The sequence below is a fragment of the Mirounga leonina genome, unplaced genomic scaffold (genome assembly GCF_011800145.1).
Source record: "Mirounga leonina isolate KUSES-001 unplaced genomic scaffold, KU_Mleo_1.0 Mir_115, whole genome shotgun sequence".
NCBI lineage: Eukaryota > Metazoa > Chordata > Mammalia > Carnivora > Phocidae > Mirounga > Mirounga leonina.
Window position 1 is genome coordinate 53,482,294 of NW_023270268.1, and position 17,188 is coordinate 53,499,481.

The window sequence follows — 17,188 nt, forward strand, 5'->3', positions numbered from 1 at the left end:
TTTAAGTTTACTGAAGACAAAAATCTGACTTCCAAATTATTATTATCAACAATTACTCAGCCATCTTAACTGTGTCTACTAACTACATACTATCTTATTTGTCTTTTTTAGCCAGAAAGGAAGTCCTTCAAAAAACAAAACAATCACCAAATGTCCTCTGTCAGAGAAAGTCTAAGGCATGAAGAGACAGTCTTAGGAGGATTATATTTCTACCAGTATGGGACATGATGTTATCTGAAAGTACTGAAAATTAAAAAGCGGGACAGTTTTCTAGCTCCTGAATTAGGTCTTTCACAGCGTGAACTAACAAAATTAACCATCAGGTCAGTTTTTTTCTTTTTAGTAACATGTCACAGTGACAAACGTTTAGCCATATGTATCAATGGAGAAAAGCAATTATTTAATATTTTCCCACTAGGCTTTAGGAATAACTCACTCTCTTATCTCATTGGTTCTACTTCCTCTCACCCATCTCTAAATATTGATGTGCTCAGTCTTCTCTTCTCTGTCTGTATTCACTTCCTAGGCGATTTCATTCAGCGCCATGGCAGCATCTGTACACCAGTGACTCCCAAATTTATACCTCTAGTCCCCAACTTTCTCCTGAGCCCTGGACTTGTCTATGCTATTGTTTACTCTCCATTCCTGCTTGAATGTGCAAAAAGCATTTAAACTTACTGTGACCAAAATAGAACCCCATATGTGGACTTCTTCTAATCTTCCTCCTTCTCCATCTTCCATCTTATTCATCCAGGATAAAAATGTAGGATACCATGCTTGCCTCCTCTCTCTCATGCCAACATCCTTACCATGGCCAAGTCTTTACATGATCTGGTTCCTGCTTATCTCTCTCTGTCCTCTCCTCCCACACTCTGCCTAGCTCATGTTGACCTAGTCCCATGGACTTCTGGCAGTTCCTTTTACAAGCCAGTCATTCCCACCTCAGAACCCTTGCACGTGCTTGTCCTATAGTCATTCCCCTGTTTCACCTCCAGTGTGCTCTATTCTCTCACCCTGCATTTTCTCCACAACACATATCATGAGCTGACTACTTATTATATATTTGTATGTTTATTTGTGTGTCTTATTCATTGTTGTATCCTCAACTTCTAGAAAAATACTTGGTACATGGCAAGCACTCAGTAGTGGATAAATGTCACTGTGATATAGCAATGCCCTAATAAAATGGTGTCTCTGTACGATGGAATTCCAAAACATCTGACATACTTATATCAATTTATAAATATAATATGGTCTTTATTTTTATACAAAAATTTTGCATTATTCATAACTTTCTAATTCATTAATTTAAAGAATATATAAATATAAAAATATTTATAAAAATATAAGTATATATAAGCAAAATAAATAGTACAATGAAGCACAGTATTTACTGTTACCAGATGAAGAAAAAGGGAACAGTTTAAAAAACCACTAAATTTAAGAATTAACAAACATTTTTAGAACTCACAAATTTAAACTCAAACTCCCTACCAACAGCTACTAAATATATAAAGATTTATTACTTACCAATAAGCTTTGCTGTTGTGATAATCTCTATCTATCAATTGGGTATAATATGACAACTTTAGTATTTTAATTAATTCACACTTAGGATAAATTAGGAAGCTCATAATTCTTTCATATAAAATCAACATATTAATAGATGAGAAAATGAAAGTTAATTTAAGGAAATTTTACACTGTTAACAAATTTCATGGAAATGTGACATGGAAAATTATAAAAATGCACTTACTTTTTTCATCAGCTTTGTCTTTTATTGCTATGGTATCATTACTCAGAGACACAGTCTGTGCATTCAGAATATCTGTTCTCATTCCAGGAAATTTTGGAGAAGAAATGAAGCGGCCTTCATAAGAATATAAATAGATACCCCCACCATCTACAAGAAGAAAATGTCTAAAAAAAAAAATTTCATTTTATTAAATCATTCCTGATAGACATTTATTTCAAATTATTCACTGCTTTAAAGCATGTCTAGTATATACACATTTCTATATGTCTACCTTACTTATTTTCTTAGTACTTCTAGAAATGCAATAATTGGATCAGAGGGCATATACTTATAAAATTTTAATATAGGTTTTTAAACTGCCCTTTGAAAGGTTGTAATAGTTTACACTCATACCACTGCCATATTGGAGTGCCTGATTCCTCAATGCTGAACACAGTATTACTTTTTAAAATCTTATGTTCAAAACTGTAATATCCTTGATTCAGAACTATTTCTTGATTCAGGAATTGCTAAGTGTTCTTTCTTGGCATGGAAACAAATATATACTAAAATTTTAATTAAATTAATACTTGAGTATTGGTGTGTAGTTTAATTGAAGGGTTTGGCCCTTACACATTAGTGTATGAAAACAATATTTGCTAATGTTGACAAAGTGACACATCATATTAGTATACATTTTTTCTTTGTTTCAATATTAAAAACTTTTTCTCTCCTGAACAAGACACTATAAGCTTTTAACCTCCTTGTGAGTAAACCTGTGTTTCAAAGGGCAAACATTTCTAAATGTAGAAATAGGACAAACATTAGGCAGTAAGTAAATTATTCTTTACCTAATCAGTTATGCCATTAACATATGCCTTTACTAAGAGCATATTCAATACACTTATAAGTAATGTATAAGTAAATTTATTTGGCACTGTTTGAATAAAAAGAATTTCAGAAATATGGTTTTTTAGATAGCTGACATCTTACTTTTTAAGTGGAAAAGACATCTTTTTGTATTAAAAATGTATGATGTTACAAAATAATATTATTTCAATTTCACCAAACAGATGATACAAAATTTGACACAATTTTCTCAATCACTCAAGGTCATCAATATGATGATCATCTTCTTCAGTAACTGTTTAACTGACAGCTTTGGTACTCATGAGAATCTGTTGGTGAATCAGAGTAATTAAGCTATTCAGCTATACAGTTCTGTGCTTTTCGTTTTCTCTATGCTGCCTTGCCAGGCAGTCACTTTTCTTCTTGTCCTTGTGCCAGCCTCTCACAGCCCACCAGCATTCCTCCTCTGGTTTGCTATTTATAAAAGGCTGTGGGTTAGAAAACCTGATAACACTATTAGGAGATTGCCTAGGTGGCGAGTAAAGGAATGAGGAATAAAATACATGGTTTTAGTGCAAAGATTTCATGGGTAGCTATTTTAGGCAATTGTTGATTTCTATTTTCAAACTTTATTCCTGGTTTTGTTGGGTTGTAGTTTTCTAAGACTGACCTCTGATTCAGTAGGATATCACTGTACTTGATAGACTGATGATAGTTTTTATGGAAAAGTGTGGGTTCTTGAGGAATAGCTATTCCCACTTTACTCCAGTTTGTTGGCCTGGAGTTTCATCGTCCTGTATACACTGAAGGCGTGGGTAAAGAATATTATTTTTCAAACTTCAGGTCACAGCCACGCAATGGCTCCTAAAATCAATGTGTTTCAAATATTTAAAACCAAAGACAAGAACAGAACAGAATAAAAAATAAGGGCCCTGAGGTCACAACGATCTCATAGTAACTCCCCCGTTTCTTTCTTTTTTTTTTTTTTAAGATTTTATTTATTGGAGAGAGAGAGAGAAGGGGACATGAGATGGGGGAGGGACAGAAGGAGAGGGAGAAGCAGACTCCCCACTGAGTGCAGGGCCCAACCTGGGGCTTGATCCCAGAGCCCTGAGATCATGACCTGAGCTGAAGTCAGAAGCTTAACTGACTGAGCCACCCAGGTGCCCCAACCCCTCTCATTCTCTCAGATCATTACTTTGATATTTACTTATAATAAATTTAGTCTCATCATTCTTAATAAATTAATACCTTTTATATTTCTCGATTTAAATTTTTAGTATAGTAAATGCTGAGACATATAATCTATATATAACCCTCAAGAACTTTTTAAGAGTGTAGAGAGGGGTGCCTTGGTGGCTCAGTCAGTTAAGCATCCGACTCTGGATCTCAGCTCAGGTCTTGATCTCAGGGTCATGAGTTCAAGCTCTGCATTGGGCTCCACTCTGGACATGTACCTACTTAAAAAAAAAAAAAAGAAGGTAGAGAAATTCTGAGACCAACAAGCTTCAGAACCATTGACCTAATAGCTTATTCTTACTTTTTTCCTTTAAAATGAATAGAAACAGGGGCGCCTGGGTGGCTCAGTTGGTTAAGCAACTGCCTTCGGCTCAGGTCATGATCCCAGGGTCCTGGAATCAAGCCCCGCATTGGGCTCCCTGCTCAGTGGGGAGCCTGCTCCTCCCTCTCCCACACCCTGCTTGTGCTCTCTTTCTGTCAAAGGAATAAATAAAACCTTAAAAAAAAATAAATAGAAACAGATTGATTCCAAATGACTAATGTACCATTCTGTAAGTGGCATGCTTTAAAGAGTGCTTTACTGCAGGGCGCCTGGGTGGCTCAGTTAGTTAAGCAACTGCCTTCCACTCAGGTCATGATCCTGGAGTCCCTGGATCGAGTTCCGCATTGGGCTCCTTGCTTGGCAGGGAGTCTGCTTCTCCCTCTGACCCTCCCCCCTCTCATGTGCTCTCTCTCTCATTCTCTCTCTCTCTCAAATAAATAAATAAAATCTTGAAAAAAAAGAGTGCTTTACTGCAATCTGAAATATTTTAACCCCCTATTCAATAGTCAAACATGATAAACACATACCTTTCTGCCTGCAGAATTAAACTAACAGTTCCTTCTTTAAGATCAAATATAAGTGGTGTATTCCAGTTCTTCGTACTAAAAGATAAATAAAATGGATATTTATTAACATTCAAAATACCAAATACTTTTTAATAAATAGATAAGTATTCATTATAAATACTGTCATCAGTTTCACCATAACTGTATATATTTCTATCATAGCACTAGGCACATTGTTCTGAAATCATTTACTTACATGTCTGTATCCCTGAGCAGAAATCAAACTCTGTGTAAGTAATAAGTATTTAATAGTAAACGTTCAACAAATGTTTATTCTAGGTATCACAATATGTGAATTGAGGAATCCTAAGTGCAAGTTCTGTCATTTATTAGCTCTGTGATTTGGGCAAGTCATCTTATGTTTCTCATCTGATAAATAGTAGCAGTATGACTTGGTAAAGAAAGGACACATTTTTGGCTAGCCAAGGATTAGCGATCTGGTTTCACCACCTGTCGACCATATGATCTTAATAAGCTTAACCTCCTAAGCATCAGTTTCTTTACTTGTAAAATGGAGATAATGGCGACTCACCTAAAGTGTCTAGCTAACTGCCTCTTATATAGGAGATACTGAACAAACAGAAACTATAATAACAATAATGTTATGAACATGAGCATTTTTCCTACAGGTCTCCCAATGTTACTGTTAGTCCAAATGAAGATTTCTGTGAAGCATTCTGTAAACTGTAAAATACTACGTAAATGTAAGTTATGACCATGCTTATTGAATAAACGGATAAATAAATGAACAAATAACTCTTTTGGTTTCTATAGTGTAATATGATTCAAAGACAGGAAAGAGGGAGAGAACATTTACAAACTGAAAACCCACCTCAAATCATCAAAGTTTCAGTTTAAAATGTTTTATTACTCTTAAGTATTCTGAATTCCTCTCAATTATTTTCATGAAACCAATTCTTTAAATCAGATTAAATCTCATATTCAGATCCAGAAAGTGCAGGAAGGGGAAGGATGCAGTAAGTGGGCATACTGGTGGGAAATTAATACTGGCTAATGCAAAGAGTCTGGCACCCGCTTCAATAAGTAAATGCACGCACAAAGCGAAACAATGAATAAAATACTAATAATTAGTAAGCCTGGTGTTCACAGGTATGATAAAGATATGTGCTTTATACTTTAGAAAAGATATCATAGCATGCTTCATTTATGTAGTCACTGGATTAACCTTCATTCTTTGATAAGAATAGTGATTGTGAGGTTTTTTAAATGTCCCCTTGCAAAACATCTGATATTTATGACTACTGGGATATATATACCTGCCATGTAAATATAAACTCCCTAAACCACATTGGTGAATAGAGCAAAGGTATTTTTCTATACAATTATTTGAAAAATCAAATGAAAATTTAACATAGAATACTTATGTATTTTTTACTTTTTCTGGAACTTTTCATATAAACCACTATATTGCTTACATGCTTGTTTTAAAAATTATATTTTTATTACTAAAATAGGGGTATCAGCTATTAAGAACTAAGAGTCAAACCCCAGCTCTTCCTTTAGTAAGGCAGTTTAGTAATTTGACCTAGGGTGAATTACTTAAATACTCTGTGTGTCCTTTAGTTTCTTCCTCTTGTAAAATGGGAATAATAATACTCAACACACAGGGTAAATTAGACCAGGACCATAACAGACAGTATAATAGTGCTCGATAAACGATAGTTGTTGTTATCTAAAATACTAGTAGGTTTTTTGGGGCCTCTGGCTGGCTCAGTCAGTAGAGGATGCGACTTGATCTCGGAGCTGTGAGTTTGAGCCCCACGTTGGGTGTAGAGATTACTTAAAAATAAAATCTTTAATACATAAATAAAGAAAATAAAAACACTAGGTTTTTTAATTTAATGAAATATATTTTGGTGAAAATAGGTCTCAGCACTACCTCATTCCCACTATTGCTCCCTGGTATTTCACTTTAATAAATATTTTGTACTTTAATAAATGTCTTGACAAGAGAGGGGAGGCAAGACTAAACCAGAAAAGAAGAAAAGCAATCTTATATTTTGCCACATATTAACTAGTATGTGAAAAGTAGAGTGACAAAATTAAATCACAGCTGCTAAACTTTTGAGTATTTTAAAAAGCAACCTCTCTAATACAAGTAACACGATACTAATCCTGTGGATTCAAGTATGTCATTGCCACTAAAACTAGCAGAACAAACCCATCACTTGGGGTGGTTAAGAGCCCTACCTTTCTTCAAACAAACCCGAAATTGAAGAGATCTTCTCTATTTTTTCTCAAGTCCATGAAAATTAATTATTCAAATGACTATGTGTACTAAGTGATTGTGAAATTTCTTCACATTCTATAATCCCTCCCCTATATAGCAACTGTGTAACTGGGTATCTTTCTTGACTTTTCCCAGAGTCTTACTGTTGCTCCTTCTCCTTCATGTAAGAAAAAAATTTCAGTTAAATTGAGCTACCTGTTTCTTTGTCCCCTCTCTTCTCTGCTTCTCCCATTTAATTCTTGGTTGCTGTCCTAAGTTGCAGATTCTGATTAGTAGCAGATTTATACATAGTGAGTGAGAATTTTTAATATATAGTTGTAATAAATGTTACTGTTAATCAAATTGGATATCTTTGTGCTGTGTATTACTGGGCTTAGGAATCCAAGATACCACTATACTTTATTTTTTGATTCATTTATTCATCCAAGAATTTTTTTTTATTAAGTACCTACTACATGTTGAACACGGTGCTGGGTACTGGGTGTACAATTGTGAATAAGACACATATAGTCCTTATCTTCAATTTTATATTCAATGATTAAACTATAACCACATGATTTTATAAAGATAAGCACAGAATATAAAAAACAATCGTTAACTGTTCACAACTCTTGAAAGTAACATCGTGGTTACTTGAGTTTCCTGGATAGTTGAGAAGTCAACTGGTGGCATGCTTAGAGCCAGCTTGTACCAAGTGGTATATTTTCAGGAGTTTTGCAGGCCAACTGTCAAATAGAGGTATTTTTTAAAATTAAATTATATAAACTTATAATTAAGCAAATTATATTCAAAACAAAGACAGTAAGTACTCCAAACCTATTACTTCCAGATGATTTTACTACCTTTTACTATTATCTATGCACTTGAGATTATTTACATCTGTTATATCTATATGATGGCAATTCTATATAATGGCTTGCTACTGTGCATCTCTTTTCAATTCTGCCTTCAGTGACATCATATTGGTATCTTGAAATCAGCCTTGGTAGAAGTATTTACGTTATAGAAATAGGCAAACACTGCAAATCAGGTTGGTTTGTTTGTTTCCAAAAAGCCAGTTCAACATTTATCAGCAGATATTGAGTTACACTTTGGAAAATACCAAGTATATTTGTTTTAGGCACAAGTTTCTTGGATGTACTGAATTATTCCCTGCTTTCTAACACAAAATAGATTGAACATATTTTCTTTCATTATTTATGGGCAACTCTGGATTTTCAATATGAACAGCCATGATTACCCTAGGCTATAACACTAAGCCTGAATACCTCCTTGTGTCCTTACTGAACATCTTTCAGCCTGTTGTCAGGCTGCTAGCTGTCCTCTCTCTTCCAGTGGTGAGATGGGTCCTTTTCCCATCATTTATCAGCTGCTCCTCTGGGCTTTGAAATCAAGTTACACTAAATTCCTTGGGACTGTGAGGAAAGTAAGAGTAAACACTATCTCAGAGAAAGTATTTTCTATTATAAAAATGATTATTAACTTCTGATGCACAAACTTTATTAGATTTATTTTCACTGCTTATACCTCATTTTTAAATCACTTTTTGGTTGGGAGTAAGTTCAGGATAAGTGAGGTTTTAAGAAAATTAAATTTAGAACCAAACCATGTTGATAGGAAAGCTTGAAAATAGATTTCCTCATCATAGACAAAACTTTGAATTTTTAAGAAATGCCAAGATGCTTACGAGAACACATAACATTGAAGAGACGTTGAAACAACTAAGTGTGCATAGTTCAAAGATGCTTTAATGACTCTATCACGGAATTCCAGTAAATCCACTGCATCATTAAGAACATTACGAACCTAAACAAGGAAAAAGGAAACACCAAAAAACAACATTAAAATACATCAGAATTTTAATTAGGTAAGTTAGCAAGATTTTGAAGCATAAAATTCAATGCACTCTGGATTACCTACTCATATAAAAAAAATTCAGTAGGAACTGGGCATAAGATGACATATTTGGGTATAAAAATCAACCAACAAAAGAAAGACACAAAAAAAACTTAGAAATGTAGATTTCTAACCTGAAAGCCAATCTCAATGATGTAACAATGGAGAAATAGGTGAAAAATGCTATAACATTGAGATATAGTAAAAAATATATATGGTATATTGGAGTTGGAAAGAGACTATATGATTTCTGCCCAGACAGTAAGAATATCTCTTTTTAGGGCTAGGTTTTACTTTAAAATTTAAGTTCTAAAAAAAAGAGATGTAATAATTTAAAAAATCAAAATGGAGTGGGAGGTATTAGTAAAGACACCAACTGTGAAGAAGTCAAGCTGCACAGAGGGGCACAAATACTACCATTACATAGAGATAATATATAAGGAAGCTAAGTACTAACTAACAAATAAAAATTTTACTTATGATAGTCAAACTGTTACAAAAGTAGCAGAATAAAGCTAGCAAGGATTTTAACACTTGGCAGTATCTGCTAACAACCTTAAGTTGACGGACAATCTGCAACAAATTAAGAAAAATGTTGAGCAAGTTAAATTTATCTAATCTCTTGTCAATACCAGATGGGTAGGACATTGTAGTAAGAGGTGAAAGTAGAGAAAAAGAGATTAATTGTACCTAGAACTTAGCATTTCTTTAAATTCCCCTCAAAATGTTAGCATCTTTCTAAATATAATGTGGCAATTGTAGAAAGGGTACGGAGATAAAAAGAGAAAGACAAACTTCTTTAAGGTACTTCTTCAAAGCACTTATACCTATAAGGCATATTACATTTTTATTATCTGCTCTTCAACTCCCATCTCCACGAAACTACCACCATGATGGAGATAGCAAAATTACATATACATATATTCCTTGACCCAGCAATCTTACTTGTAGAATTCTATCACAAAGATAAATAAGCAAAATCATGAAATAACACACACATGAAAGGTTGTTACTATATACAGCTCTATTGGTAATAGGAAAAGACTGGAAACAGCCCAAATGTCTATCAATAAGTGATAGACTGAATAAACTATGGTATATTCACAAAGTAGAATACTATACAGCTCTAAAAAGAAATAAGATCTATAGAGTGATCTCTAGGATATAGTGTAAGGTGAAAAATGCAAGATGTAAAACAATGTGTCTAGTCTAATACCTTTTATCTAATAAAAGGAAGGATATGAAGATATATGGATTTGTTTTTGGTTTTTTTTTAAAGATTTTATTTATTTGACAGAAAAAGACACAGCAAGAGAGGGAACACAAGCAGGGGGAGTGGGAGAGGGAGAAGCAGGCTTCCTACGGAGCAGGGAGCCCGAGGTGGGGCTCGATCCCAGGACCCCGGGATCATGACCTGAGCCGAAGGCAGACGCTTAACAACTGAGCCACCCAGGCGCCCCTGGATTTGTTTTTTTTAAGTGTATACTTTAATCAGTATATAAACAATTAGGTAAGCTTATGGAGAGGCTGACTAAGATACATATATTGGGAGATAACAAGTATCCATCTAAATTTTCTATATTTCATTTTTTTAACAGAATATTTATTCATGTTGTTTACTGTATAATTTCTCATGTGCCACTTTATAAGTCCTTTATTGTAAAGACCATTCTTTTCTCTGATGACAAACAGCAGCCATACTGTCAGTGATTATTCCGGACCTCCACATTGGATAAATTCAATTTCTTCTTGAGATACAAGTTTTGAGATACAAGTTTCCTTCTGTATTTCTGAGGTAATATTTTTATTATTTCTGCAGTGTCCAGTGGACCCTGATGCATCAGCAAATCTGGTGATTTACTTCCCTTAGAATGCTGTGAAACTAGGGCGCCTGGGGGGCTCACTCATTAAGCGTCTGCCTTCGGCTCAGGTCATGATCCCAGGGTCCTGGGATTGAGCCTCGCATCAGGCTCCCTGCTCGGTGAGCCTGCTTCTCCCTCTGCCTTCCACTCCCCCTGCTTGTGCTCTCTCTCTCTCTCTCAAATAAATAAATAAAATCTTAAAAAAAAAAAATGCTGTGAAATTAAAGAAGAGTGAGAGGATAGTCCTGCTGATCTGAAAACTTCTGATACACTGGGTTTAGGAATTGTCTCTTCTGTCAGAATCCCATACTAGGGCGCCTGGGTGGCTCAGTTGGTTAGGCGACTGCCTTCGGCTCAGGTCATGATCCTGGAGTCCCGGGATCGAGTCCCGCATCGGGCTCCCTGCTCGGCGGGGAGTCTGCTTCTCCCTCTGACCCTCTCCTCTCATGCTGTTTCTCGCTCGCTCTCTAATAAAATAAATAAATAAAATCTTAAAAAAAAAAAAAAAAAAAAAGAATCCCATACTAATAGAATATGTGGCTTGACTACCTGAACGACCCTGCCAGCAGACGCCATCTTGCTGTCCCTCATGACCCTGAGATGGGGCAGCTTCTGGGGCGCTTGCTAAGCACAGAAATAACAGGAGTCCTGAGGAGTTGGGGGTGGGCCCTGCCTGTGATATATGGATTTGTTTATGTTAAAGAAGCAAAACAAGAAATCTAAAACAGTATTCATAACATATTATCAGAATAATATTAATGTTATTTTATTTTATTTTTTTAAGGTTTTTTTTAATTTATTCATTCGAGACACAGAGATACAGAGAGAGAAAGAGAGAATGTGAGCAGGGGGAGAAGCAAAGGGAGGGGGAAAAGCAGGCCCCCGCTGAGCAGGGAGTCTGACGCGGGACTCGATCCCAGGACCCTGGGATCATGACCTGAGCTGAAGGCAGACACTTAACCATCTGAGCCACCCAGGCGCCCTGATGTTGTTATTTTAAACTATATTGTGGGATATAGTTTAATATATATGTTTGTATGTATATATATATATATGTAAGATAGATAGATAGATAGATAGATAGATAGATAGATAAATAGACAGATAAATAGGCCAAAGATGGGACCATTTGAGCATTGAAAAGAATAATAACTGCAATGGATTGAAACACATCAAAAATTTTAAAATCTGCAAGTTTATAATGATTACATCATCATCAATGACAACAACACTCATGGGGAAATCAACTCATTATTTGAAAATTGGTAAATATAGAAAATAGTTCAGAACTGTTTCACCTCAGAGTAACCAAATGGTTGAAAAGGCAGTGTCTTATGGAAGAACTTTAGCTAATAAATGCAGAAGGAATGGTAGAATTACAAGATTACCATTTTGCAAATCCCAATGAAACATGGTTCTAGACAAGTATTATCAATGGCTGCTAAAAATATTAAAGTAAAAGCCTAATGAGCTCTTCAGACTTTTTTTTTTATGATTGATGAATCAAGACTTACAATACCTAAGCATATTGATTAACCATAACATCACTAAAAGAGAGATAAGCAGATATATGTTGTCTCTTGATGTGATGCAATAGGAAGTCCATAGCATTACTTACAAAGTGTTCTTTATACTTATCAAGGCTCTAAATCTAATAACCAGTCTACAGGAAATACCGGGGCTAGATGAACATGTTAAATCGAATCTTATCCCATAAGGATGCAAACGGGAAAATGTGAAAAATTCAGCAGAACAAACCACCTGGTTTCTTAAGCAAATAAAGAGAAGAAATTATTTCAGATTTAAAAAGACTGAAGAGAATGGTAGAAACATTAGATTGGCAGCAGACCTATCCACAGAGACCTGGCAGGCCAGAAAGGACTGGCATGATATATTCAGAGCACTAAACAAGAAAAATATGCAGCCAAGAACACTATATCCAGCTAGGCTGTCATTGAAAATAGAAGGAGAGATAAAAAGCTTCCAGGACAAACAAAAACTAAAAGAATTTGCAGGGGTGCCTGGGTGGCTCAGTTGTTAATTGTCTGCCTTTGGCTCAGGTCATGATCCCAGGGTTCTGGGATCGAGCCCTGCAACGGGCTCCCTGCTCAGCAGGAAGCCTGCTTCTCCCTCTGCCCACTCCCCCTGCTTGTGTTCCCTCTCTGGCTGTCTAATATTTCTCTCTGTCAAATAAATAAATAAATAAAATCTTTAAAAATCTTTTAAAAAATCTAAAAAAAAAAAAAAACGTTAAAAGAATTTGCAAACACCAAGCCAGCCCTACAAGAAATATTGAAAAAGGGTCCTCTAAGCAAAGAGAGAGCCTAAAAGTAACATAAACCAGAAAGGACTAGAGACAATATACAGTAACAGTCACCTTACAATACTATGTAAGGTGTACTGTAGGCAATACTATGGCAATACTATGGCACTAAATTCATATCTTTCAATAGTTACCCTGGAATGTAAATGGGTTAAATGCCCCAATCAAAAGACACAGGCTATCAGATCGGATGAAAAAACAAGACCCAACAATATGCTGCCTGCAAGAGACTCATTTTAGACCCAAAGACACCTCCAGTTGAAAGTGACGGGGTGGAAAACAATTTAACATGCTAATGGACATCAAAGGAAAGCTGGTGTGGCAATCCTTATATCAGAGAAATTAGATTTTAAACCAAAGACTATAATAAGAGATGAGGAAGGACACTATATCCTACTTAAAGGGTCTATCCAACAAGAAGATGTAACAATTGTAAATATCTATGCCCCTAACATGGGAGCAGCCAATTAATAACAAAATCAAAGAAACACAGTACAATAATAGTAGGGGACTTTAACACCCCCCTCACTGAAATGGACAGATCATCTAAGCAAAAGATCAACAAGGAAATAAAGACTTTAAATGACACACTGGACCAAATGGACTTCAGAGATATATTCAGAACATTCCATCCCAAAGCAACAGAATACACATTCTTCTCTAGTGCCCATGGAACATTCGCCAGAATAGATCACATCCTAGGTCACAAATCAGGTCTCAACTAGTACCAAAAGATTGGGATCGTTCCCTGCATATTTTTGGACCACAATGCTTTGAAACTAGAACTCAATCACAAGAGGAAAGTTGGAAAGAACTCAAATACATGGAGGTTAAAGAGCATCCTACTAAAGAATGAATGGGTCAACAAGAAAATTAAAGAAGAATTTTAAAACTTCATGGAAACCAATGAAAATGAAAACACAACTGTTCAAAATCTTTGGGATGCAGCAAAGGCTGTCCGAAGAGGAAAGTATATAGCAATACAAGCCTTTCTCAAGAAACAAGAAAGGTCCGAAATACACAACCTAACCCTACACCTAAAGGAGCTGGAGAAAGAACAGCAAATAAAGCCTAAACCCAGCAGGAGAAGAGAAATAATAAAGATCAGAGGAGAAATCAATGAAATAGAAACCAAAAGAACAGTAGAACAGATCAATGAAACTAGGAGCTGGTTCTTTGAAAAAATTAGTAAGATTGATAAACCCTTGGCCAGACTTACCAAAAGAAAAGAGAAATGACCCAAATAAATAAAATCATGAATGAAAGAAGAGAGATCACAACCAACACCAAAGGAATACAAACAATTATAAGAACATATTATGAGCAACCTATATGCCAGCAAATTAGACAATCTGGAAGAAATGGATGCATTCCTAGAGACATATAAACTACCAAAACTGAACCAGGAAGAAACAGAAAACCTGAACAGACCCACAGCCAGTAAGGAAATTGAAGCAGTAATCAAAAATCTCCTAACAAACAAGAGCCCAGGGCCAAATGGCTTCCCAGGGGAATTCTACCAAACATTTAAAGAAGAAATAATACCTATTCTTCTTTACAGGCTCTGGGACTAGGATAGGAGGTAAGACATCTGACTGTTTCTTCACTGGGATAATACCTATTCTTCTGAAACTGTTCCAAAAAATAGATATGGAAGGAAAACTTCCAAACTCATTTTATGAGGCCAGCATTACCTTGATCCCAAAACCAGACAAAGATCCCATCACAAAGGAGAATTACAGACCAATATCCCTGATGAACATGGATGTAAAAATTCTCACCAAAATACTAGTCAATAGGATCCATCATCACATTAAAAGGATTATTCACCACAACCAACTGGGATTTATTCCTGGGCTGCAAGGTTGGTTCAACATCTGCACATCAGTCAATGTGATACAATACATTAATAAAAGAAAGAACAAGAACCATATGATCTTCTCAACAGATGCAGAAAAAGCATTTGACAAAGTATAGCATCCTTTCTTGATTAAAACTCTTCAGAGTGTAGGGATAGGGAGGGTACATACCTCAATATCATAAAAGCCATCTATGAAAAACCCACAGCGAATATCATTCTCAATGGGAAAAACTAAGACCTTTTCCCCTAAGGTCAGGAACACAGCAGGGATGTCCACTATCACCACTGCTATTCAACAGTGTACTAGAAGTCCTAGCCTCAGCAATCAGACAACAAAAAGAAATAAAAGGCATCTGAATCGGCAAAGAAGTAGTCAAACTCTCACTCTTTGCAGATGATATGATACTTTATGGGGAAAACCCAAAAGACTCCATCCCAAAACTGCTAGAACTCATACAGGAATTCAGTAAAGTGGCAGGATATAAAATCAACCCACAGAAATCAGTTGCATTTCTATACACCACCAACAAGACAGAAGAAAGAGAAATTAAGGAGTCCATCCCATTTACAATTGCACCCAAAACCATAAGATACCTAGGAATAAATCTAACCAAAGAGGCAAAGAATCTGTACTCAGAAAACTATAGAATACTCATGAAAGAAATGGAGGAAGACACAAAGAAATGGAAAAATGTTCCATGCTCATGGATTGGAAGACCAAATATTGTGAAAATGTCTATGCTACCTAGAGCAATCTACACATTTAATGCAATCCCTATCAAAATACCATCCACTTTTTTCAAATAAATAGAACAGATAATCCTAAAATTTGTATGGAACCAGAAAAGACCCCGAATAGCCAGAGGAATGTTGAAAAAGAAAAGTAAAGCTGGTGACATCACAATTCCAGACTTCAAGCTCTGTTACAAAGCAGTAATCATCAAGACAGTATGGTACTGGCACAAAAACAGACCCATAGATCAATGGAAAAGAATAGAGAGCCCAGAAATGGACCCTCAACTCTATGGTCAACTAATCTTTGACAAAGCAGGAAAGAATGTCCAATGGAAAAAAGATAGTCTCTTCAACAAATGGTGTTGGGAAAATTGGACAGCCACATGCAGAAGAATGAAACTGGACCATTTCCTTACACCACACACAAAAATAGACTCAAAATGGATGAAAGACCTCAATGTGAGACAGGAATCCATCAAAATCCTAGAGGAGAACACAGGCAGCAACCTCTTCAACCTCAGCGCAGCAACTTCTTCCTAGACACATTGCCAAAGGCAAGGGAAGCAAGGGCAAAAATGAACTATTGGGACTTCAACAAGATAAAAAGCTTTTGCACAGCAAAGGAAACAGTCAACAAAACCAAAAAACAACCGACAGAAGGGGAGAAGATATTTGCAAATGACATATCAGATAAAGGGCTAGTATCCAAAATCTATAAAGAACTTCTCAAACTCAACACTCAAAGAACAAATAATCCAATCAAGAAATGGGCAGAAGACATGAACAGACATTTCTGCAAAAAAGACATCCAAATGGCCAACAGACACATGAAAAAGTGCTCAACATCGCTCGGCATGAGGGAAATCCAAATCAAAACCTCAATGAGATACCACCTCACACCAGTCAAAATGGCTAAAATTAACAAGTCAGGAAATGACAGATGTTGGTGGGGAACTAGAGGGTATTATGCTAAGTGAAATAAGTCAATCAGAGAAAGACAAGTATCATATGATCTCACTCATATGAGGAATTTGAGAAACATAGGGGAAGGGAGGAGAATAGGGAAGAGAGGAAAAAATGAAACAAGATGAAACCAGAGAGGAGACAAACCATAAGAGACTCTTAATCTCAGGAAACAAACTGAGGGTTGCTGGAGTGGTGGGGGGTGGGAGGGATGGGGTGGCTGGGTGATGGACATTGAGGAGGGTATGTGCTATGGTGAGTGCTGTGAATTGTGTTAAGACTGATGAATCACAGACCTGTACCTCCGAAATAAATAATACATTATATGTTAAAAAAAGAAGATAGTAGGAAGGGAAAAATGAAGGGGGGGGGAAATAAGGAGGAGAGATGAACTATGAGAGACTATGGACTCTGAGAAACAAACTGAGGGTTTTATGGGGGGGGATGGGTTAACCTGGTGATGGGTATTAAAAAGGGCACGTACTGCATGGAGTACTGGGTGTTATATGCAAACAATGAATCATGGAACACTACAACAAAAACTAATGACTGGGCACCTGGGTGGCTCAGTTGGTTAAGCGACTGC

At 36.0% G+C, this 17,188-nt stretch overlaps 1 protein-coding gene and 1 non-coding gene across 6 annotated transcripts in view; both read right to left on the reverse strand.

The window, feature by feature from the left end:
• The window catches only part of IFT80 (intraflagellar transport 80), a 124,467-nt gene that overhangs the window by 31,597 nt on the left and 75,682 nt on the right, over positions 1 to 17,188 (reverse strand). For all 5 annotated transcript variants that reach the window (XM_034998132.1, XM_034998165.1, XM_034998140.1 and 2 more), the window contains 3 exons: positions 8,650 to 8,768; positions 4,673 to 4,747; positions 1,757 to 1,920 (listed from right to left, as the gene is read on the reverse strand). In XM_034998132.1, the coding sequence (XP_034854023.1) occupies positions 1,757 to 1,920; positions 4,673 to 4,747; positions 8,650 to 8,768 (358 nt within the window). The remainder of the gene's footprint in view (positions 1 to 1,756; positions 1,921 to 4,672; positions 4,748 to 8,649; positions 8,769 to 17,188) is intronic.
• Positions 14,546 to 14,655, reverse strand: LOC118007197. The gene has a single exon (XR_004678325.1). It is a non-coding gene; the product is annotated as a small nucleolar RNA SNORD22 (small nucleolar RNA).